At 39.9% G+C, this 23,295-nt stretch overlaps 1 protein-coding gene across 13 annotated transcripts in view; it reads right to left on the bottom strand.

The window, feature by feature from the left end:
* Positions 1-8,025: 8,025 nt before the first annotated feature.
* The window catches only part of SIPA1L2 (signal induced proliferation associated 1 like 2), a 238,194-nt gene continuing 222,924 nt past the window's right edge, over positions 8,026-23,295 (bottom strand). For 11 of the 13 annotated variants that reach the window (XM_073338090.1, XM_073338089.1, XM_073338083.1 and 8 more), the window contains 4 exons: positions 16,854-16,907; positions 15,769-15,892; positions 10,695-10,776; positions 8,026-9,248 (listed from right to left, as the gene is read on the bottom strand). In XM_073338090.1, coding sequence (XP_073194191.1) covers positions 9,102-9,248; positions 10,695-10,776; positions 15,769-15,892; positions 16,854-16,907 — 407 coding nt within the window. In that variant the 3' untranslated portion in view covers positions 8,026-9,101. The remainder of the gene's footprint in view (positions 9,249-10,694; positions 10,777-15,768; positions 15,893-16,853; positions 16,908-23,295) is intronic. The other 2 variants (XM_078852225.1, XM_078852222.1) reach the window with 1 other exon arrangement.

Below are 23,295 nucleotides of genomic sequence, written 5' to 3' on the forward strand. Positions count from 1 at the left end.
TGAACAGTCAAGAAAATTTAAGACTCCACGGACCAGCGCCTCAGCTGGTCAGTGGAGTAATGTCAGTTTACATCAGAGATGAGATTCTGTTACTTTTGTGCCCCTTGGATCCTAGTCCTCTTCTCCAAACATAATTTACATCAGCCTGAAGGCTGATCCAAATTATTCCAGATGACAATGGCCCCAAGGAGCTGTTACAACAGCTGGGATCACTGGGACATCGTCATGTCTCTATATACTAGCTGGAGGCAGAAAATGGCATAGGACCTGCTTTGTCATCTGTATGCCCTGCACTGGGTTGGCTCTTCCCATGGCTACTAGCTATGCCAGGTGGCTGCCTAGGCTGTACAAATACAGCTAGTCAGAATCTTTTTGATGAACGTTTTTTCCCCCACCAAAATAAGGCCCATTAGTTGAAACCAAAACTGTTTGTGAAAAGGGTTGGTTTTGATGATCTCTGAACTCGGAAAATTTTAGTGAAAAAAGCTTCAAAACTGTCAGAATAACCAATTTTGACATTTCTGATGTGGAAAATTTCAGGGGGTTGTATTTTGTTGAGAAATTTTAAATTAGACTTAAAAAAGGCAAAAAAAAAAAGGCGAAAAGGTCCAATCGGAACAAAATCTTTCAAAATGATAAAAACAAGACATTATAATTGACCTGAACTGAATTCTTTTCAGATTGCAAAAATTGTTGATATTTCAACTTTTTGACCTGATCTGAGACAGGACAATGTTCATGGGACAGGAAAACCATTTCCCATTCGTCTCTATTTACAGACCCAATTTATTCTCCCAGTGACAGGGGCATTATTAAGAATCGAATCTCCTTATCCCTTTTTAACACTCAAGATATTTGAATATTATTTGTTCCCTTTGGCAATGGCAGTTCTCATGTGCCTTACATTAATGGGTATTGGGAACGGACCCCGCTGGAGTTAATTTCTATGAGTATTTTTCCAGTATGAAATATTTCATCGTTGAGAATGAGACAATGGGATAGAGTTGATCTCTGTTTTTCTCCACTCAGTGTAGTTTTGCTTTGCTGCTAATGTTATTTTAAAAATCAATATAATTTGTTTTATTGGTGATTTTTACCAGAAAACAGGTTTATTTTCTTTAGCAGAGAGTCTGGAAATAGTTTACAACCAGAACAAACCTTCTTAACATTAATATTCAGGAGTAAATAGGTCTTACAAGATGACAAAGAGGCCAAAAATTCAATGCAATGTGACAGCATTCTCTTATGATATGGCAGCAGATACTAGGCACTGCTACTGTTACCGTTTGTGTCACCATTTCCATTTTAAACCCTAATTTTAGAGGCTTGTGGTTTGGCAGTAAAGATTTGCTCTGGGGAAAAACTTGTCATACAATTGTTCATCCAAGAACTAATTTCTTTTAACAAATATTAACAAAAAATATTTGGCTGTTTTAAAAGCTGAAAATCTTCTACATCTAAATCTAATCAAAAGGCCTGGTTCCACACTGGGTGTTTTATGCCACTCCAGTTTTATGCCAGTGTAGCAGCATTCATTGCAACTGATAGACTCAGGAATATTTTCTTAATCAGTACCCTGGGAATTGGTACTGGGAGAGATCTAGATATCATTGCTAACAGTGAAATATCCAGGTTTCAGAGTAACAGCCGTGTTAGTCTGTATTCGCAAAAAGAAAAGGAGGACTTGTGGCACCTTAGAGACTAACCAATTTATTAGAGCATAAGCTTTCGTGAGCTACAGCTCACTTCTTCAGATGCATATCGTGGAAACTGCAGCAGGCTTTATATATACACAGAGAATATGAAACAATACCTATTCCCACCCCACTGTCCTGCTGGTAATAGCTTATCTAAAGTGATTTCCAGCACAAATCCAGGTTTTCTCACCCTCCACCCCCCCACACAAATTCACTCTCCTGCTGGTGATAGCCCATCCAAAGTGATAACTCTTTACACAATGTGCATGACAATTAAGCTGGGCTATTTCCTGCATAAATCCAGGTTCTCACATCCCCCCCACCCCCATACACACACAAACTCACTCTCCTGCTGGTGAATTTGTGTGGGGGGGTGGAGGGTGAGAAAACCTGGATTTGTGCTGGAAATCACTTTAGATAAGCTATTACCAGCAGGACAGTTGGGTGGGAATAGGTATTGTTTCATATTCTCTGTGTATATATAAAGCCTGCTGCAGTTTCCACGATATGCATCTGAAGAAGTGAGCTGTAGCTCACGAAAGCTTATGCTCTAATAAATTGGTTAGTCTCTAAGGTGCCACAAGTCCTCCTTTTCTTTTAGTGAAATATCCAGACTCCGGTTCTGGGGTAATCACCAGGTAAGCAGGTGATGTAAATGCAGCTGGAGTAGTGGAATTCTGTGATGAAGATGGCAATGCTGATGAAGATGGTGCTGAGCATACCAGTACAGAAGCAAATAACTACTGACTTAGGTTTTCTACCGCAGCGTGGTACTGAAGATTCTAAAACTGACAGTAATGATGGCATTGGGTCTGAGGTTGCGATTGCTGAAGGCGCATTACTGGAGCTGAGGGATGTGAGTCAGTAGATCCCAGAGACTCATGGTGCTGGTTAAGTTTAGCTGGAGCTGACTTGGACAAGTTAGAAGAGTGTTTTGGATCTCTTGGTTGGTACCTGGGATGGTGATCGATGCCAAGCTGTGTGTGAACTTTTGGATAAATGGTTATAAACAGGCTCAGGGCCTTCTTCCAGATCCAGCAAATGGACAGAACCCTGGTCCATGGAGGGCACGATCCTTAGAGAAAGGCTGGAAGGACTTGGCCTGCTGAGGCCCCATAAGTCTGTGTGCTTGTTCGGAGCTGAAGCTGTGCTGAACTTGTGACCTCAAAGGAAACCCTGTGAGTAGGGTGTTGAAGGACTGCTTCTGCCAGAGCTTGTGTTAGAGCTGGGGTGATGTCTGGTAAGCTTATTGGTTTGTGTGTAGATCCTTTTATTGTTTTACATATGCTTTCTCTGAAGTGCTTTTACCTTAAGAATAATATAGGCTTGCATTAAAAAAAAATGGTGTGGTAACTTGAAACTGTTGACAATCAGTGTGTTATCAGTCTCTGAAGAGAAAGCAAGAAGGTGTGGCTTGGGCAGCTTGTCTCCGCTGGGAATAAACACAGTGAAAAGTAGGGAACTGTGCTACCTCCAATACCTGGGTCAGAAGAGAGTGAGACACAGACGTCCATCCAAGAAAGGCAACAGCTGGAGATCTGAAGCCTGCGAATGGGTGCCCCTTGCTGGACCCCTGAGGGGTAATACAGGAACACTTGCCCTGAACTGTGACGGGATGTTCATTGATGTTAGACCTAAAATTGCATCCACTTTCTCTCCATAGCTTTCTTTGCAAAATCCAGTCATTTTGTATATTTGTTTTGTAACATAAATGAAGCAATCCAGCATTCCTGAGCCACTCTTCAACAACAAACTAGTATGCACTAGGAAAAGAGGAGTGCACGGGAATATGAATTTCAAATTTCCAAGAGGATTTGATGCATGAGGTTAATAAAGCTATTCAGAGATGACGACAATATCTTGATAGCATACCTTTTAATGTTTCTCTAAATAAATATCACCAATCTTAGTGGACAATTGGCAAGATGTTAGAAGGCTTATTGCATCCTGCACTGTGGAGCTATCTAGTTTTAAAGAGCAAATGACTCATGTAGAAAGAACATTCTTTAGAGCTTAGTAAGAGGTTTAAACCACATCAACATTAGAAATCAATGAGCCAACAAACTGTGGACTACTGAGGTCATGGTTAATAAAGAAAGACTTCAGTTTTATTTTTATTTCCCATTCTTGGTCTAATCATTTGACCTCAATTTTAAGACAGTGTCTGGGTAAAATTCACCATTCTACATATAAAGGGATTGATTCGCCTCTCACTTGCACCAGGTTTATTATTCATTGATATCGGTGGCGTTAACTCCTCTGATTTCCACCAGTGTCACAGAAAAAATCAGACCTCAATTTTTTTAAAAAGAATAAAATCAATGCACCAATTATATGTCTCAAGTGGTGTGTCACAAAAAGTGGGCTTAACCATCAATGCCATTCGGAGCAGTTCTGACTAAATGATGTGACATTACATGTCCTGCCTGTAATGCCAGAGTAAGGTATGTACAGATGACCCAGTGGCTGTCCTACTGAGTTGTGTGGCAGATGCCTCCTTGTCCAAAAAACTGGACTGGAACTGGCGTGAGGGCTTTTCTGTAGGCAAGGACTTCTGGCCTGAATACAGACCAACAGAACGCAGACCAAGATTTTTAAAACGTCTGTGCCTAAAATTTAGGCACCTAAATCATATTTAAGCATCTAAACATGGCCTAATTTTCAAAGTGCTGAGCACCCAGCAGCTCCTATTTTTGTAACTGGAGCTACAGTGTATAGGAGAGAGCAGGGAAGGACATTAGTACCTTTTTTAGTGCCTTGCCATATGAAGATGCTTCAAAACTGGTAGTAGGTTGAGTCCATTTTCTGTTGTGTGCTAAGTATATCAAACTCCCATTGAGAACACACACACCTTGGGCCTGCTCAGCCTTCCAAGCCATCAAGTTGTAGGAAAGGGATCAGGTTCTGGGAAAGAAAGGAAGGTTTATTATGTTTCAAAACTATGGTCAGAGACAGGGATCCAAGAAGGATTACTTTGCTCATCCTGATTATTATTTTGTTTGGGTGCCCAGAAGTAGATGTGATGGGGGACGAATGAAAGGAGAACAGCCCCAGCACCTTAGAGCTATGTGGTCATAGGACAGTCAACAGCAGTACATTTCAACTATGGGCTGGTTGCACACTCGTTGATCAACCTTGACGCTGGCAAATTTCCTCGAGGGCACGTGGATGGAGGCTGCATTCCTCCAGCACTCACTGAAATATGCTTCATGGAATGTTTGGGGGCTTGCACAGGAGGGGAGTAGCTCTTGTTGAAGAGGGGGAGGCATTGCATGCCAGGGGTTACATAAGAGCATCCGCTACCTGGAAAGGAACCTACATAGTCAAAGCTTTAGAAACTCAGGATTCTTCAGTGCAAATAAGGCTCAGATTTTCAGGAGAGTGATATTTCTTAGTAAAAAATGACCAGTTACCAGTTAATTCTGAACCCAAAGGGGAACGATGGTATTAGTAATTGTGGGGAGCTATGTTGATTAACACCACCACGGAGTCACGTTTTATTCAGTGAGCGATAACTCCAGCCCCTCAAATAGTCATAGCACATTGCCAAGCTGATCAAAATGGAAACAAAGCTTAGAGGTTTACTAAACTTTTTGTCTTTGGTGTTCAAGATAAGCTCTTTTTCCAACTAAACTTGGCGGCGGTAGACCAGAAAAAAAGAAAATGGACAAATTGATTAGAGATAATGTAGATGGTTCTGATACATTCAAATTAAATAATGTCCACGCTTCATTAAGCCTTTTGGGTATTAGTGCTAGCATATCTATTGTAAAGAGCACAGTAATTGTTACATGCTTCTCAGTGAAGATAATATAGTCAAATGTCCCAATGGAACAGGTTTTAGAGAAGTAATTTTCAACACCTTAAACAATTGCTTCTTCAAACAGCTAAATATAGGACATGTAAGAGGAATACACAGGAGCTGGTTCAAGAAGTAGGCATAGCTTCTGCACAAAATAATAAAGACCACAATATGATTAAGTTCTACATCCTCAGGAGTAGAAATCATACCAAAAACAGTTCTGCATCAGTATCTTTAGAAAAGAGAATGTTAATAAGAAAATATTAACATGTAAGCAATTTCTGTAGTTGCCACAAGGATGTTATGAGATCATGAATGGGAAGTAGGATAGTCCACGTGGTCATGAATGGGTGGGCAGGTGGCCCCAAAAGACAATCTCTGTATTAGACTATGATCCATATTATCGCACCTTTAGGTCAGAAGCAAAAACAATTTGGTGGTTTCATTGTAGCTGCTATTGGACATTTCTTCACATTACCAAAACAGCACAAAGTTTGTCACAGATGATTGATTTCTGTTCAACACTGGAATTCTGCAGGTCAGCACTGAGGTGCTGGGAAGGTTTTGTCAGTACTATGGCTGCGTCTCTTGCTAGCGTTTAGTCCGTCATTTTCCTGAGCACTAAGTTCCTCTGAAAAGATGACTGAAAAGAGTATAAAGAAAAGGAGGACTAGTGGCACCTTAGAGATTAACCAATTTATTTGAGCATAAGCTTTCGTGAGCTACAGCTCACTTCATCGGATGCTGTAGCTCGCTAAAGCTTATGCTCAAATAAATTGGTTAGTCTCTAAGGTGCCACAAGTCCTCCTTTTCTTTTTGCGGATACAGACTAACATGGCTGCTACTCTGAAACCTGAGAAGAGTAGATAATCAAATCTCTACATTTAAATGCATCCGATCTCTACCTCAAATCTAGAATAAGGTTTGTGGTAAAATTGATTGATTGCACATATCATTAAACATTTAAGGACAGATTATGAACCACTTCCCTCTTGGTGGCTAGCAGTTACTCAAGTAGATTCATTTACTGTGGCAGCACATGACTGAATGATTATTGGGAGTTACAATCAGAGTAAGGGGGTCACAATCCTTGAGTGATTTCTCTCACTTTTGGAACAAAATATTCAAGTGTTTGAGACCAGGAGGGAGAGAGAGAGAAGAAATCCACTTGGCAAACTTCTTTTGCACAGTTCATTATTGTAGTTATTTCAGCAGCTGAAAACAGGACTTAGTGTATATACACTATATTCTGCTAATAAATGTTATCTAAAAAGTTTTAACTATTATACAAACTCAATATTACCTCTCCAGAAAAAGCCCCTTCTTTGAGTTCACTTCAGTTAGCACAGCTTCCAAAGATGACAAGCCTCTCTTGAAGGCACATTTTACTGACAAATTGTGACGGTTGTACAGTTTGCAATTTGGCAAGGTGTCCAGCCCAGATGGGTTGACTAATGACTTTTGCAAGGTGTTTAAATCAGATTCTAGTGAAACACATGACTGCCATGTTTAATTACTGTAACTTAATGGAGCTTTTTGCCAGACATTGCCCAGCATGTTAGAATCAGAGCCATTGCTAAAAGAAGTACAGGGACTCAGAATGCAGTCCCTTTCTTCCGCCCCTCCCCTGTAACCCCCATTTCACTAGTAAATTGTGATACTGAAATTTTGGTCAAAGCCTTGATGTTCTCTGTCCAAAGATGATTTTTCCTATTGTTCATCCAAAACACAGCAGAGACAGATCTTTGTTCCACTTCAGAAAACATAATTTGGCCCACACAGTACATAATCGTGGATGAAGAATAATTTGTATCAGCTGAGTTTATGCACTTAAAGCTTTGAGAGCTTTTACATTGGGCTTTAAATGTGACTTTCCACATTCACTTAGAATCCATTTTTTGTGCCTGTGCTTTCAACAACATCACAGTCTCAAACTGGCTCTTCTTGGCAGACTAACATCAAAGGGGCTCGTCAGCTTCAATTCATTTCCTACAATTGCACCTTTCCAGTAGATTTTAAGGAGAGTACTAGATGTGGAATTGCAGCAAAAGAAGATGAATATACAATAGGCTAAGCTATCAGCAGCATGCTTTCATATCTCGTAGATGCTAACAACATAATCAAATCTTTGACTGTACACATTAAAGATGGCGGAGTATCTGGCATTAAGATACATTTTCAAAATACTTGATGCCTGTTGAGTGATTTTTCTAAATTTCTCCGTGTAGTGATAGTTCTTTTAGGTCAATACACATAAGTAGCTGGATAGTTTTTGCTCCCTGATCAGAATAGCTACCCTGTCAGGTATAGATCGGATCACACCAACGATGGCATCAACTTTGTGGGCTGATCCTGAGACGTGAATGGGAGCTATGCCTGCTTAGATTTTCCTCAGGATCAGAACATAAAGTAAGATCACAGATGAATACATTTATGCACATGACATTCAGAGTGGACTGAACAGAAACCTAAACTATGGACAGTGGAATTGGATGTGTGCTGTATGATGAAAAACTGAAATATCAGTTTTTGAGGTTTATATTTTTAACGTTTATTAAAAAAGCAAAATGTATGTTCATCTCAAATGAAACAGTTAAAAATGTTAAAGCATACAAATAGTGTACTAGCAGCATCCAATCATTAGAATTTTCTAGTATTCCTCAGTACAGTCTCAGCAAGCTAAAAATATTACAGCTCGCAACCGTCTTCACCATAGTGCAGATAAAACAAAAACTTTATAAAATTAACAACTGAAGGTTAAATAAGCTTAAATAAAGGTGTTAAATACAAGACACTTGATCAAAGCTTCTGTACAAAGAAACGAATATGGCATTGTACAAGTGATTGGCTGGCTCACACCATACATGATTTTAATAGTTAAGCAGTATAACTGTTTTAGCTGAACATCAACTATACAAAATTATCTGAAGTTGGAGTGGGCTAACCCAGTGAGCCATTTACAAGGCATGTGTATCTTTAGAAAATCAGAACACTGTTTATATTCAGGCACCATTTGTTCCTGCAAATAAATAATCTCTAATGTATCTGCATCCAAACTAGTGTTAAACACATCAGTGCTAACGTTTTATACACACAGCTTTGTGACTATTCACTATACCTCCATTCTTATTGCTATGACAATGTGACTGTGGAAATAAACTACTGTACATACAAAAAATAGAGCACCTTTTAAACATTAAGGTATATGTCTGATTATTCTTTTTATCTTACAATACTGAAGCCCAAGCTACTGTAAATTGATTTAAACATCTTCACCAGAGGACCTGAAATACAGGAAATAAAACCCAAAATGTTCCTTTTCAGGCAACCCCAACCCAGAGCATTTTCTAAAAATGTCTAAAATGACACCAAGAATTTTACATTCATCTTCACACAAACAAATGTCTGCTATTCTCTGCTTTCTTCAGATGAATACAAAGATAGATCCACATGGCCCTCAGTCTTATTCAAATTAATAGAGCTGGACAGAGAATACAGCAGAAACATCTAAAATGGATTGTGAACACAATGAAATTATATTTTGTTAATTCAAAAATACAGCTGTTACACAGTTCAAATAGTGCTTTCCAGAGGCCTAGACATTAGGATTTCTTGTCTATGGTATTAAAAAACCATTCCGTGAATTTTCTCAGTTGAGCGGCTGCTGTTTGAGACTCCTCCTGAAGTCTCATGTTATCTTGTCTCAAATGCTGGACCTCAGCTTGGAGAACGGCTTTGTCTTGTTTTTCCTGGTTAATAAAAATATAAGTTGAATAAAGTAAGTAGCTAGGATGACATTAGTTTTGTTGCTCATATTTCTAAGCGAGTCACAGAGCTCTGTTTACTTTAGCTCCCTAATCCATTATGACAGCAATTGAACTGTAAGCTGAATCCCCAAATTTGTTGCAGTGTTGTACGAAGAAGATAACATTGCAGTCTAAAAAGAAAACTAAATGCAATTTCTGGATGAGAATTGTAGAACCCAATTCCTGTATAACAAAGATTTGAGCACTAAAAAGTTATTCTACAGTTCAGATTAGACTCATCCCTAAAAGTAGGGACTGAAAAATTGTGAAACCTCCCAAATGTGTTTTCCCAAAGAAAAGATTCAAGATCGGAGGATTAACAAGTGATACAGAAGAATTCAAGTCACAAGGATTTGATTTCACAAATACAAAGCTAATGCAAAATGTTTGGCTTCAATTATTTCCCTCTAATGGTTTATTTCATCACTTAAAGCAATATGTGGCCTGTTGCTTAACAGATCTGTCACCCAAGTTCCTGTTTCCAGCTCTGTCACTAACACACCATTTGATTCCAGTCATGCCACAAACCATTCTGTGCCCATTTACTCATCTGCAAGTTGAATATCATATTCCTGGCATACAGTCTCATGGATTGTAAATGGCTGCACTCATTGCAGGTATGCCTCCTGGTGACTAGGTCTGAGAATTAGCTTTCAACCCACATGGCGCCCCATCATTGGCTGCTTATGACTTGAAGTGCTCCATCTTTTTGACTCAGCTCTCTAGCCAAGTCGCTATACAGTCTTCCGTTCCAGGGTATCAAAGTCCCACTGGACAAGTTGTCCGGATGCTGCTTCAGACAATCTTCTGTTTCACCTCTAGGTACTCTGCCACTTCCCAGTCACCGGTAGGTAGAGGAACCTGGGCCTGCCCACAACTCTGGGTTATAGCCCAAGGACCCTATGACTAACAGTGCAGGTCTGCTCAGTTTCTGTTGCTGTTTCCCTGGGCTCCTTCCCACCCCATGTCTCTATCTCCTGTCCTATCTCTAGATTTACCACTGGAGTATCCTCTGCTCTCCATAGCTACTTCACCCCTCTTGGCCTCTTGTCTGACTACACAGTCCAGGGCAGGATCCCATGGCTCACTTTCCCCCTAGACTTCCACATTGTTTGTGACCAAGTCTCTCCCTCTAGAGAGTGACTGCATGCTCCTTCCCTGCAGCCTCCAGCTGGCTTTATAATTCTATCCCAGCTTCTCCTGCAGCAGCTCTTGATCTGAAGTTAGGCCTTCTCAATCCCCTCTAGGTGCAGCATATAAGGTTAAACGCCCTCTTTTTGCCCACATTAACCCGCTCTTTGAAATCCTTGGATGGAAGGTACTATATAAGTATAGTTATTTCTATTGGAGAGCAACGGAGACATTTAATTCTGATGAAGAGATTTTTACCTTCCGGAGGTCAGTTTGTAGTTGCCGCAAGATCACTTCCAGCTGGTTTACTTTTCCAGTCAGAGTAGATGGTGTGTGCTCCCTACAAAGTAAACAAGAACTTCACTCCAGAGTTAGTTCAAAATACTTCCTTCCTTAATGTCAATAAAACATACTCTTATAGGGTCACATCACAAAAAAACAATTGACCCAGGGCCAATTGGGCATGTCAGCTGGAAAAAGCAACAATCGACTTGCTCAAGCACGAACCCACTACTGTGATGTTTGAAATACCTTGCTGCATCTCCCACTAATGAAGCAGAAATGAAAAATGACTTTGAAAAGGATATGCTTCAGATCTTACTCGCACATGTATTCACAGTGCAAATTAACTATTCAACTAATTAATGCGAAGAGTGCATTTGTTAACAAGCTGCTTTCTGATAAGGAACATTAGTAACAAAGCAAGTTGCAACAGCAACGATTATAAACATATAGGGTTATTTTAGTTCTCTTCTCTGGTCTGCAATTGTGCCATTTCAAGCAACAAGATAAACGAGTGACTTTATGAAGACTAACATTTTGTCTTTAAAGGTCAAATATACAAAATATAGCCACCGGTTAATCAAATGCATGACAGAGAAAATGCAGAGAAGAGCTGTTGTCCTGCTTATGATAGTGAACACTTTGGGAGACAGTTACATACACATTCACAGATTAAATTAGACGTAATGTGAATTATTTCATCTAGATGAGAGACGCTGAAGAAATATACAAAGCTGAATCAGCTGCTTCATGCAAGTTAGCAAATTGGACAGGTTTGACAACACCAAACATGGAATGCCTGCATGCCTTTTTGCTATTCCAAATGCACACTAGCTGGAAGAGGTGATGTGAGTTTAAAGTCATTGAGGAGAAATGTGCTTTACCATGTAAGTAGATTAATTTGTCCAAAATTGGTTCTAATTAAAAATGACACCCTAATAAGCAAAAAGACTAAAGCCCCCCCCCTTCCCCTTTCTTCTACTTCTCAAGTTGAAAAGCAAAACAAATCAAAGATTTTAAAACCGATACATTCTATTGCTGAATCTTCCTGTTTTTGAAACCCACAACTCCCTAGTGGAGAGGATAGAAGCCAGGTGGCAGTCTAGAGCTCAAAGCAACAGGTTGGTGTGAGGCACTAGGGTACTTATTCCCTTTGTGACCTTAAAAAAGTTACAATCTCTCTGCTTCAGCTGTAAGCAGGGGCTAATGGTTTGCCTGTATTTGTTGTCTAAAGACACATAGCTGCTGTCTTTTCTTGTACCAAGTCACCAGACAGGGAACTCACATGATGCTGAAGACTTAAGCCCCTTGTTCCAGCTGGGGGCACTATATGCCATCCCTGCTGTGCAGAGTTACACAACACCCACTGATCAGTTCCATCCAAATGAAAGGTAGAAATAAACAAAGCAAAGTGTGTTTAAGGTGGGGTGTGTGTGTCTGTGGATTGTAACAAAAGATTACAGAACTCAACTTTGAAGGGAGATAAGGTAGTGAGTGGTGATCTGAAGACCAGATTCTACCCCACATTAGATGCTAATTTCGAGCAGAAAACGTCACTGGCTACCCTGCAAGTCTCCTAGATGGAAACTGACCAGGTTTTGGCTGCAGAAGCAGAAATCTCTCTAATGCAATGTAAAGGCATATTCAGTCAAAGTTGCAGATCTGCAAAGGCATAGCAATGAAATGTGCAGAGAGCCATTTAGACATGGTATTCTTGGAAACAAGGGAGCCAATTGTATTTGATATTAAAGAGGAAACAAGCTGCATAGCCTTCGAGCACTTTGTTTAATGACGACTAAAGTCCCAGGAGTCATTTTCACACTGAGTTTTTAGAGAAGGACTTTTTTAAATGGTAATGGAGATAGGATAAAATGACAGAGATTTCAGTGAAATTCTTTGGAAAGAAATTAGGATGTGCTCATAAGCAAGCTTTTTACCTTTAAAGCAGGGTGTATGGTGGGGTCAATAGGGTCTGACATTCTTTGCTAGCAAGGACTGGATTTCCTCTTGCTGAATTTGATAGAAGGAAAACTTTACACAACTTATTCAAAGACATATTTTTAACACCACTTGAGAATGCTTCAGGCTGATCTTTCAAGGTCTGCATTACTAGAGCACTGATGGCCCGGGGAGGCCTAACACCTTCCTAGTTAATGAACCTTTTAAGGTTCAGAGGTCTCCAAAGAGATGCTTGGAGGAGGTGGTTGCCTTGTCTTCTCTAGAGCAAAGCACTTTTTTCTGGCGAAGATCAGAAGTGCTCTGCAGGACAGGCACCTCCCCAACTATTGCCCACCCAAAAGTCCTTAGGTGCAAAGCTCCTACTGCAGCAGTGTTTTGTAGCTGCAGACCTCCCAACTTCCTGGCTGTCCATGTGCTTTCTACAGTGTACTTAAACTTGAGAGGAAGGAGGTGGATGGAGCAGAGACCCAGCCTCATTGAGGTGCACAAGCTTCATTTACTCAGCATCAGTGTTTGGCTGCTTCTGAGTGCTGAAATGGTGCTAGATGCAACTACAGAGAAAAGAAGATTTACTTTAGTAATTGTCCTTATACCAGTATATGTCCGAAGGCAACTAAAATGCCTACTTGAGGCAGACACCATCTTTTTGTTGTGTTTATGTACAGTGCTTGCTTACACAATGCGGTCCTGGTCTATGATTAGGGCTCTTGGATGTTACAGTAATCCAACAAATAGTAAATAATGATTGATTGATAAATAAATAAATAAATAAAGTCACTTAATTGCTCAGTGCAATTTCTTCTAAGAGGAAGTGAATACTCTGTAACTGGAGTTTCTCTTGCTAACGTTGAAGCAACTCCAGAGCTTTGGGGACAGAATGCTCCAGCCTGATCTGCTGACGTGTCTCCTGACTTCCAAAAAATTCAGAAGCATCATTGGTCTACAGGTATAGCAAAGGGGATCCAGCTTTAAGTTCTAACACAACTTCTGCTGCCTGAAATCTCCGATCATCAAGGCTACCTAAATTCCTCTTCCACAAAGGCTGAGGGTTCTGCAGACCTGACCACCAGTGGTGCCTAGTTATTCCTAGTCCTGGAGGGACCCTGGCAGCCCCTGGGTTCCCATTAATTAGCCTCCCAAGGTGCTGAACCACTTTCTTAATGCATGGACAATCTTCCTAAGGCAGAAGCAGAAGCTACTCCTCAACTCCATAATACTTTTTTATCATGGCTTGCCAGATACTCTCTTCAAATGAAGCACAAGACCACATATGTGATATTTAAAAGCAGTCTTATCTTTTTTAAAAAGGGACTTCAGACCCTGGCAAACTGTTATAGCCACTGATGTTCCTTAGGAAGTTCACTGAGTGCTGATGAGCTTTAAAGTTTTCTGGATTGTCTTCTCAGCAAGAGCCAAGAAAAGGTGTCTGTTCGCTGACAGGCCTGCAACATAGTATAAAACACTGCAACCTCCTTTCATACTGGAATAATTTTCTTTCTATTCTGTTTTATTTTGCCCTTGGTGATAATCAAAAACAGCAAACAGTAAACTGAATATGTTCTACTCATCCTGGAAGTCAGTTGTTTCAAAAGATGCTGAATAAAATTTCTTATATATTGCTTTGTATATTCGTGCTAATAGACATTTCAAAGGATAAGGACCTAATGGTGGCGTTACCCATTTGATTAGAATGAAATATGAAAGAACAGGATTAGGTCTGTCCCATGCTGACAGCGTTTTATTAATGGATCTAAAATTTTCCAGAGTACACCCCAAATTCATAGAAATTACTTGAGCGTTGATATTGGAAATGTTTGAAGAAGCAGGTATGTTAAGATACATATTCTTCCATATGGCCATTTACATATTTATCTTGTTTTCTAAGGCAACTATCACTGTGCTATCTATGTGCCAAAAAACAGTTACAGATGGCAGCGTGTGTTCCTTGAAGGGCCAATTCCTCACAGCCTCTTTAGTTCCTACTGTGTACATGTCCTTCTTGCCTTCTACTATTTCCCCTTCAGCATTCCAAATTGTTGGTTGGTACTGGAAAGTTGCAATTACTTGGTGAAAGCCATTACAGAGGTAGACCTTGCATGTAAACCTGAACATGACCGAGACTGGGCTTCTCCTGGTAGTCAGGGAGCTACACACTGGATGACTCTGTAGCTGTGGAATCCAAACCTTGCTCCAGAATTGTAGTCCAGTATCTCTGCTTATATTTGAAAACACTATGCCCAACACAACAAAAGGTGCCTGAAGTTGGGCACCAAAAGTCATCTGTAGGTACAAGTTGTAAGAAAAGTAAGCCCCTAATTTTAAAAAATGCTGGGCACTCAGCCACTCCTGTTAATTTCAAATGAGCAGTATTTTTGATATGGTGTGTACAAATTACTTGGTATTGTGACTTTGTTAAAGAAGTTAATTTTTTCAAAAACAAGAATAGCTGTGTCTGCCATTGTAGTTTATCTCTGATAATTCTTCTTCAAGACTTCATAGCATTACACAGAAAGATGTAGTTGTTATGGCAGGCCAAGACAGTAGGAAGGAGCATTTGTCCAGTGATTCAATGAACTAGCTCAGCACTGCATGCAAGTTTCCTCTGGATTTTTATCCCTCAGGGCAATGATTATATTAAACAATCTCATTGTTTAGCTTGTCATGATCTACAAACTTGACAAGTTAGCATGGATAACAGTCACAAGTTGATGAACTGCAAAAATTGTTCTTAATATCCAGAAAGCAGTAGGTAAACCAAACAATTCCCTCCCATATCTTACTGCTCTGACAGTTCTTCAAAGATATTGGCTTATAATACGGTAATTCTGAATCGTAGTTGAACTCCTAAACTTTTGGGAATGCCATAGTTGTAAAAGGTATTTTCTGCAATATTTACAGGGGAGTCTCAATTTTGATATGATAATTTGGGCATTTTAACACCCTGATCTTTGAATAAGTATCTCCTCTAGTTAGAATAAATTATTTTCTTGGCATGGAAAAGTAAAGAACGTTAGGCTGTGTTAAGAACATCACGTAATTTCAGAAGTTATGTCATCTGCTTCATAATAAAAGTGCGCTAAATCTTACATACCCAGTAGTATCAATGAAATCTTTTCCATTTGTTGGCCCTTCATCCAAAGGTAACTCTTGAGCACCTTCCAAACCTGGAGCTTGTTGCATATCATTCAGGGTGCAAAAAGATGCCACTCTCTGATCTGTAAAGGCAAAAACAAAGCTAATGTAAAGCTAATTTGTAAACATGATTTCATATACAAAATAAAAAAATCAAAGGCCATTGTACAATTAATTATTTGGATATAGTTAGAGCCTGGGAAGTAGATTTCTACATGATAGCTTTGAAGACAATAAGCAGATTTACAATTTGTTCCAGTTAGTTGCTCTTTCCAACATCTGCATCAACATCTGGTTTGCAAATATCAGCAAAGTGATAGATTTGTTTTGACTAGTTAATGCTAATCTGAATAGTAAATTGGTCTCACTGAAATCCACAGAAGACCTGAGAAACAGGGGCTATGATCAGTGACAATACCAATTCATGGAAAGCTAAAGCATCAAATTCCACAGAAATTTTCACAGTTCCATTTTTATTATTCTGACATTTCAGACACATTGTATAAGCTGCTGGTTATCTATATATTTGAAAAGCAGTATACAAGTGCTATTATTATGCACTTATTTTGTCATATTTAAGTATAAAAAGTAGCTTTTATTTGGTGAAAGCACCGTCAAGTACCAAAAATACTAGATGAGGGCCACCAGCATACATGGCCAATGTGCTTGGAACTTAGCCTGTCTCCCAATGACCAATATCATTATCTGTGGACATTCAGTGTAGCTGCCAAAATATACCACAAATCATTTATGAAAAATATGCCACGCAGATCACTGCAAAGAATAAAAGTAAATGATTCATTATGATTTAAAATTGTTTGTTGTGGAAAATCCATATTCTGTGGAGATTGATTTAACTGATTTCCATACAAATTCCATGCCTGCAGCTTTCTATTGACTCTGGCCATGACATGCCTTGCCTTCCCTTCTCCCTCTCCTCCCCCACAGGCCCAAAGCTTGCATTACCATGCAAACGTGCAAACACTTGAAACAGAAAGGAAGTTTACTAAAGATAAAAGCCAACAATCAACCCCAAACCGTCACCTAGAAATGATGTATGATGACAGACTGGCCCAAGATCTTCATCAGAGTCAAAACCTGGAATAAGATTTAGAATGTTCCTATAAACAAGAGAGTACATCCAACTAACCTCTCTGCTAAAGCAGCTGTGGTCCTTATGCAAAATTCACATAATGGAATACTGTCAATGCAGCTCAGAGTGCCTCTTATTGTGAGAAGCCCTTAAGACTTTCAAAATCAATTTTTATGTAATGCCAACCAACATGGTTGAAATTACACATTTCATGCTCAGCGGCCCTCATATAATGCACAGTATTATGATACATAGCATGGAAATGTGGTGCACCACAAAAGTCAAATGGTAAATACATGGCAAATTGTTTTAAGTAAGAATTTTTACTAACTTGTTTTAAAAGTGCTACCAAGATATTAAAACAAGAACAAAACCAGGGAATCACAGCAATTAGAAGTTTTTGTTAAGTGATTAAAAAATGAACACTTTTGGAGGTCACTGTAAAGATTGAAAAGTCATTTCCAGCTCTCACACTACTTTGATGCAAATTTTCACTTTTATATCCGATTTCAAGACCAACTTTATATAGCAGTAGTTTCCCCAAGTTTTATCCTTATTTGCAATTTGTCATATGTCTTGGCATTTTTAGGTCATGAGTTTTCTACACACATCTAAAGTGAGAAAGGAGAAGAATTTCGCACACCATTGCTATCACAATGACACAACTCACACTATGGAAGCTATATAACTTAATTAAATTAAGCAGCAGGGAAAGGTTAAACTTAGTTTCCTTACTCAAATTAGGTGCCACAGAAAAGACTGTGCAAACAATTATGATCACAAAAGAAATGGGGCAGAAGTAAATTTAAGGTATACATCTAATTACCCATTTCACTTGTTCTTTTCTTCCCTTCCCTAAACTTTGATTACAGAGACAAGGGGTTGAGGTAATATCTTTTATTGGACCAACTTCTGTTGGTGAGACAAGCTATCAAGCTTACACAGAGCTCTTTTTCAAGTCTTTGACTGACAGTTGATGGTGGAGGACAGAAAAGCAGTGGCAAATCTTATACTGCTCCTAACTTTCCTACATGATGAGTTAGTTAATGGTCAGTAATGCACAAAACATGGGTATTTTATGTCACTGAACTCTATTTCAATATAATTTACCCTGTGTTTTCCCCTCACAATACTGACTAAGCATTTCTAAGAAGAATGTCTTAACCTCAGTAGACCAGACAAGAAGCACTTGTCTGGTCTACCGAGGTTAAGACATTTTCTGTTAAGTTAAAAAAAAAAAAAAAGATAGATTGCAGTTCTGGACTTACTAGGGGTATTTGAATCAAACCACCACCTTCCCTTTAGTGAGGAAGTATTACAAAGGATATTCGTAACAGTCACGGAAAGCATACTATGAAGTTTTAAAATAAAATATTTCACCCAGTTTTTAAAAATTTCCATTGATTCATAGATTCCAAGGCCAGAAGGGACCACTGTGTTCATCTAGTCTGAGCTTCTATATAACACAGGCTATTGAATGTCCCCAAAATAATTCCTAGAGCAGATCTTTTAGAAAAACATCCAATCTTGATTTAAAATTTTCCAGCGATGGAGAATCCACTATGACCTTTGATAAACTTTTCCCATGGTGAATTAACCTCACAGTTAAAAGCATATGCCTTATTTCCACTCTGAATTTGTCTACCTTCAACTTCCTGCCACTGGATCATGTTATACCTACATTGAGCTCACTGAGTATCACGACAAGGCACGTTTTCTAATCCTTTAATCATTCTCATAGCTCCACTCTGAACCCTATCCAATTTAGCAGAGGCAATTCTACCAATTTTGCCGCCCCAAGCAGTCGCCGCCAAATTGCCACCACCCCAAGAAGAGCGGCGAGCTGCTGCCGAATTGCCGCTGCGGGACACGGACTGCTGCTCCATTCTAAATGCTGCCCCAAGCACCTGCTTGGAAAACTAGTGCCCAGAGGGGGCCCTGCAATTTAGCAACATCCTTCTTGAATTTACCCCAAAATTTTAATTTTAGTCAGCAAAAACTACAAATAGATTACATTACTTTAAAGGTGCATTGACTATAACTTGCGCATTTATAACTTTTTATTCCTTGCAAAAATTCTACTAAATTTTAATGTTGTATTTGTATGAAATTTAAATTTAATATTTAGAGCTTTTTATTACTGCACTTCTGCTAGTTTCTAAACATAACTTTACTACGTTCAATTACTTGTGAAATGTTAAACAGCAACCCACCACTCATCCTTTGGGCAACAATGTCACTAAATAGGTGTTAGAAACCATTAGGCTCTCACACTGTATGCTAAATAAGTGATTTTGTGAGCTGTTATTCCAAAAACAACAACCTAATTTATGGGTTTCAGAGTAACAGCCTGTCTGTATCTGCAAAAAGAACAGGAGTACTTGTGGCACCTTAGAGACTAACACTTTTATTTGAGCATAAACTTTCGTGGGCTACAGCCCACTTCATCGGATACATGCAGTGGAAAATACAGTAAGAAGATTTTATATACACAGAGAACATGAAACTGTGGGTGTTACCATACACACTATAACGAGAAAACAAAAGGAATACTTGTGGCACCTTAGAGACGAACAAATTTATTTGAGCATAAGCTTTCGTGAGCTACAGCGCATCCGAAGAAGTGAACTGTAGCTCACGAAAGCTTATGCTCAAATAAATTTGTTCGTCTCTAAGGTGCCACAAGTACTCCTTTTCTTTTTGCGAATACAGACAAACACGGCTATTACTCTGGAAACTATAACAAGAGTGATCAGTTAAGGTGAGCTATTACCAGCAGGAGAGAAAAAAGACCTTTTGTAGCGATAATAAAGATGGGCCATTTACAGCAGTTGACAAGAACTTGTGAGGAACAGTGGGGGGAAAAATAAACATGGGGAAATAGTTTTACTTTGTGTAAAAAGAAAAGGAGTACTTGTGGCACCTTAGAGACTAACCAATTTATTTGAGCATGAGCTTTCGTGAGCTACAGCTCACTTCATGTGTAATGACACATCCACTCCCAATCTTTATTCAAGCCTAATTTAATGGTGTCCAGTTTGCAAATTAATTCCAATTCAGCAGTCTCTCGTCCGAGTCTGTTTTTGAAGTTTTTTTGTTGTAATATTGTGACTTTTAGGTCTGTAATTGAGTGACCAGAGAGACTGAAGTGTTCTCCGACTGGTTTTTGAATGTTAAAATTCTTGACGTCTGATTTGTGTCCATTTCTTTTACGTAGAGACTGTTCGGTTTGGCCAATGCACATGGCAGAGGGGCATTGCTGCCACATGATGGCATATATGTTAAAGTCAAAATTTACTCCCTCAGTAATACAACAACAAACAGATAATAGCTAGCACATCACCAACAAGTTTTCTCACTTCATTTCCCTGGAACAATGCATAAGACAGTTCTGTCATAAATAAGGAAACGGAATATTGCAAAGTGAATGGTTACATAGGAAGATTCTTATTCAGCTGCATGCCTAATTTTTTATTTTCAGTATTTATTTCTTGTCCCACTGAACGTGCCCATGAGTACTTTCTTGTGTTTAATAATTGTTTCACCAGTTTAACAGGGCCGTTTTTAAAAGGTGAACTGAAATGAGTTAAATCCGTGCTTTGGAGGGCAGAATTTGACCAAAAGTTGTTGTTCTCCTTGTTCTCTTTTTCAGTTATCTGATTTTCCAGAGTAGCCATCAATATTAATATAACATAAGGACTTGGGTGTGACTCTCCATTCACTGGCACCAGTGGAAATCAAAAGACCTCCACTGATACCAATGGAGTTAAATTGAGATGAGAGAAGAATCTAGTCTTTTGTTTATGATTGCAACACTTGTGCTACCAAACCCTGAAAGGACAACTCCCATTGACATTAATAGAAGCTCTATGTGCATATCAAATCCTCTCGAATGACATATCTTTCCTTTTTCTAATTTTGGTTTGGAATGTCATTTTCTACTCACACAAAGGAAATTACTTGAGAAGATATATGGGTACTTACATCAAAATTTTAAGCAAAAAATTGTCTACTCCAGACAGAGAAAAATGAGAACACTGGACCAAAACATGCAACCCATCCACCTCAGTGCATGTTAATGGGACTGCATAGTTGTAAAAGAGAAGAATTTGGACCAGAACTGCATTTGTTCAGGAGCATCACAGATAGCAAAAATAAATAAATAAATAAAATTATCCAAACAATTTAAGTTAGGTAACATATAGCATAATAGAAGAAAGCTAAAAATAAAATAATGCATCAAATGGTCCTCTCATTGCTAAACTCCCATCTCAAGGTCAAATTCTGTCCACAGACACACACACAAACTTCCACTGAAGTCAACAGGAGTTACAACATGCATATTAGACAACAGAACTTTTCCTAAATGTTTTGAATTTTATTTTTCTAAACACTTAAACAAGCTAATTTGATTAGATACTTATCTTTTATGCTGAATGCTTTTCTTTCCCCTAATCATAATATGTTTAGCATAACTTTTATTAAACTATGAAGATTTAAAATGGAGCTGTTAAAACAATATTAATTATAGTAGCACACATGGTGCCACAAAGATAAAATGGCATTAAGAAATGCTGCATTCTAATTGGCATAAGTAGCTTAGAACTGTGAAAATACCTGGTATACACCAGTGGTTGAAATCAGTGATGAGCTGCCAAAATCTTAAAAATGGGTTCCCTCCTCACCCCATGAGGGTGTCGTTGCCCACCCCTGCCCCCTGGGACCCCTGCCCCATCCAAACCCCTGCGTTCCTTGAAACCCTCCCCCAGGACCCCTGCCCCATCCACCCCCCTCCTCTGTCCCCTGACTGCCTCCAGAACCGGGCAGGAGGGTCTCGTGGGCCACCGTAGTGGGTGCGCACCCCACCCCTAAGAGCCAGAGGCACCTGCCAGGGTGCAAGGTGGGGCGTTCCGGCGGTGCTTACCTGGGGCAGCTCCCAGGAAGCGTCCGGCAGGTCCCTCTGGCTCCTAGGGATGGGGGAGCATAGCTAGGGGGGAGCAGGGGGAGCAGCCGCTCCCCCCACCGATCCCATCAAAAGTGGCACCTTAGGCACCGAATCCCTGGGTGCTCCAGGGCTGGAGCACCCATGGGGAAAAATTGGTGGGTGCAGAGCACCCACTGGCAGCTCCCCGCCCCGCGCCCAGCCCCAGCTCACCTAACCTCCGCTCTGCCTCCTCCCCTGAGTGCACCGCCCCGGTTCCCATGCGCGCCCCTCCTGCCCCGGTTACCTGCTGCGGCGCGGGTGGCCCTCCTCGCACCCTCCCCTACCCGAGCTCACCCTCTGCTCTGCCTCCCTGGGCCTGAGCGGGAAGCCATGGCTTGCTTCTCAGCTTGCCCTGGCTTCCCATGCGAACAGCTGATTCGCGGGAAGCCTGGGGGGGCAGAGAAGCAGAGCGGGGCGCCGCCTTCAGGGGAGGAGGCAGAGCGGAGGTGAGGTGAGGTGAGCTGGGGCCGGGGGTGGGGCGGGGAGCTGCCAGTGGGTGCTCTGCACCCACCAAATTTTCCCCTTGGAGTTGGCACATAAGGTGCCACTTTTGGTGGGTTAAATTTAGAAGCCCTTTTAGAACCAGTCGTCCCTTACAGAACAACCGGTTCTAAAAGGGCTTCTAAATTTAACAACCGGTTCTAGCGAACCAGTGCGAACCGGCTCCAGCTCATCACTGGTTGAAATTACTTTTGTTTATATAACCAAATCATAAACAATACATAAAGGGGCTCTCTGTCAGGTTGTTTAAGCCCCAAAATATTATTTAAAAAACAGCGAATGCCCATTTTTAAACTAAAACCAGCAGTTAACAGTGACACAAATACTGCTGGGCCTGTACATAAGAGTCAATGTTTATGTTTATGTCCCACTCCAATCTTCTAGAATGAAAAGCAGTTGTGGGAATCTTGGACAGTTTAGTGTTTTTTTCCTTCACTATATTCTTCAGTTATTTGATTTTCCAGAGTAGCCATTACTATTAATACAATGTAAGTACTCAAAAGTACACTGCTCTACCCCAAACTCAGAACTACGAGGATTTCAGAGAAGCGTAATAAAGCAATTAAAGGAATACGAATCAAATTTTCTAAAGGTTGTCTCATTTCCTGCTTATTCTCTAACATTTCTTTATCCCCTTTTCTCTCCATTCATTCTCCATTTTAATCTATCAATCTCAATACAATTTTCTCTTTTCTCAGTTCTGTTTATTGTTTTCCTTCTATTCTATACTCTTCTTTTTTTATTGTCTTGCCTGGTAGCATCCAATTCTCTGTTGTTCAGTTCCTTTCTCTCCTCTTCCATATTATATCTCTTTACCCTTTCTTCTCTTATCTTGTTATCTGTCCCCTTTTTCCTCTGTAGTCTCATCTATCAACTTTGCTCTCAGTTGTATTCCTTTAGCTCTTCAA

This window comes from Lepidochelys kempii, chromosome 3 (assembly GCF_965140285.1).
Source record: "Lepidochelys kempii isolate rLepKem1 chromosome 3, rLepKem1.hap1, whole genome shotgun sequence".
Classification (NCBI taxonomy): Eukaryota; Metazoa; Chordata; order Testudines; family Cheloniidae; genus Lepidochelys; species Lepidochelys kempii.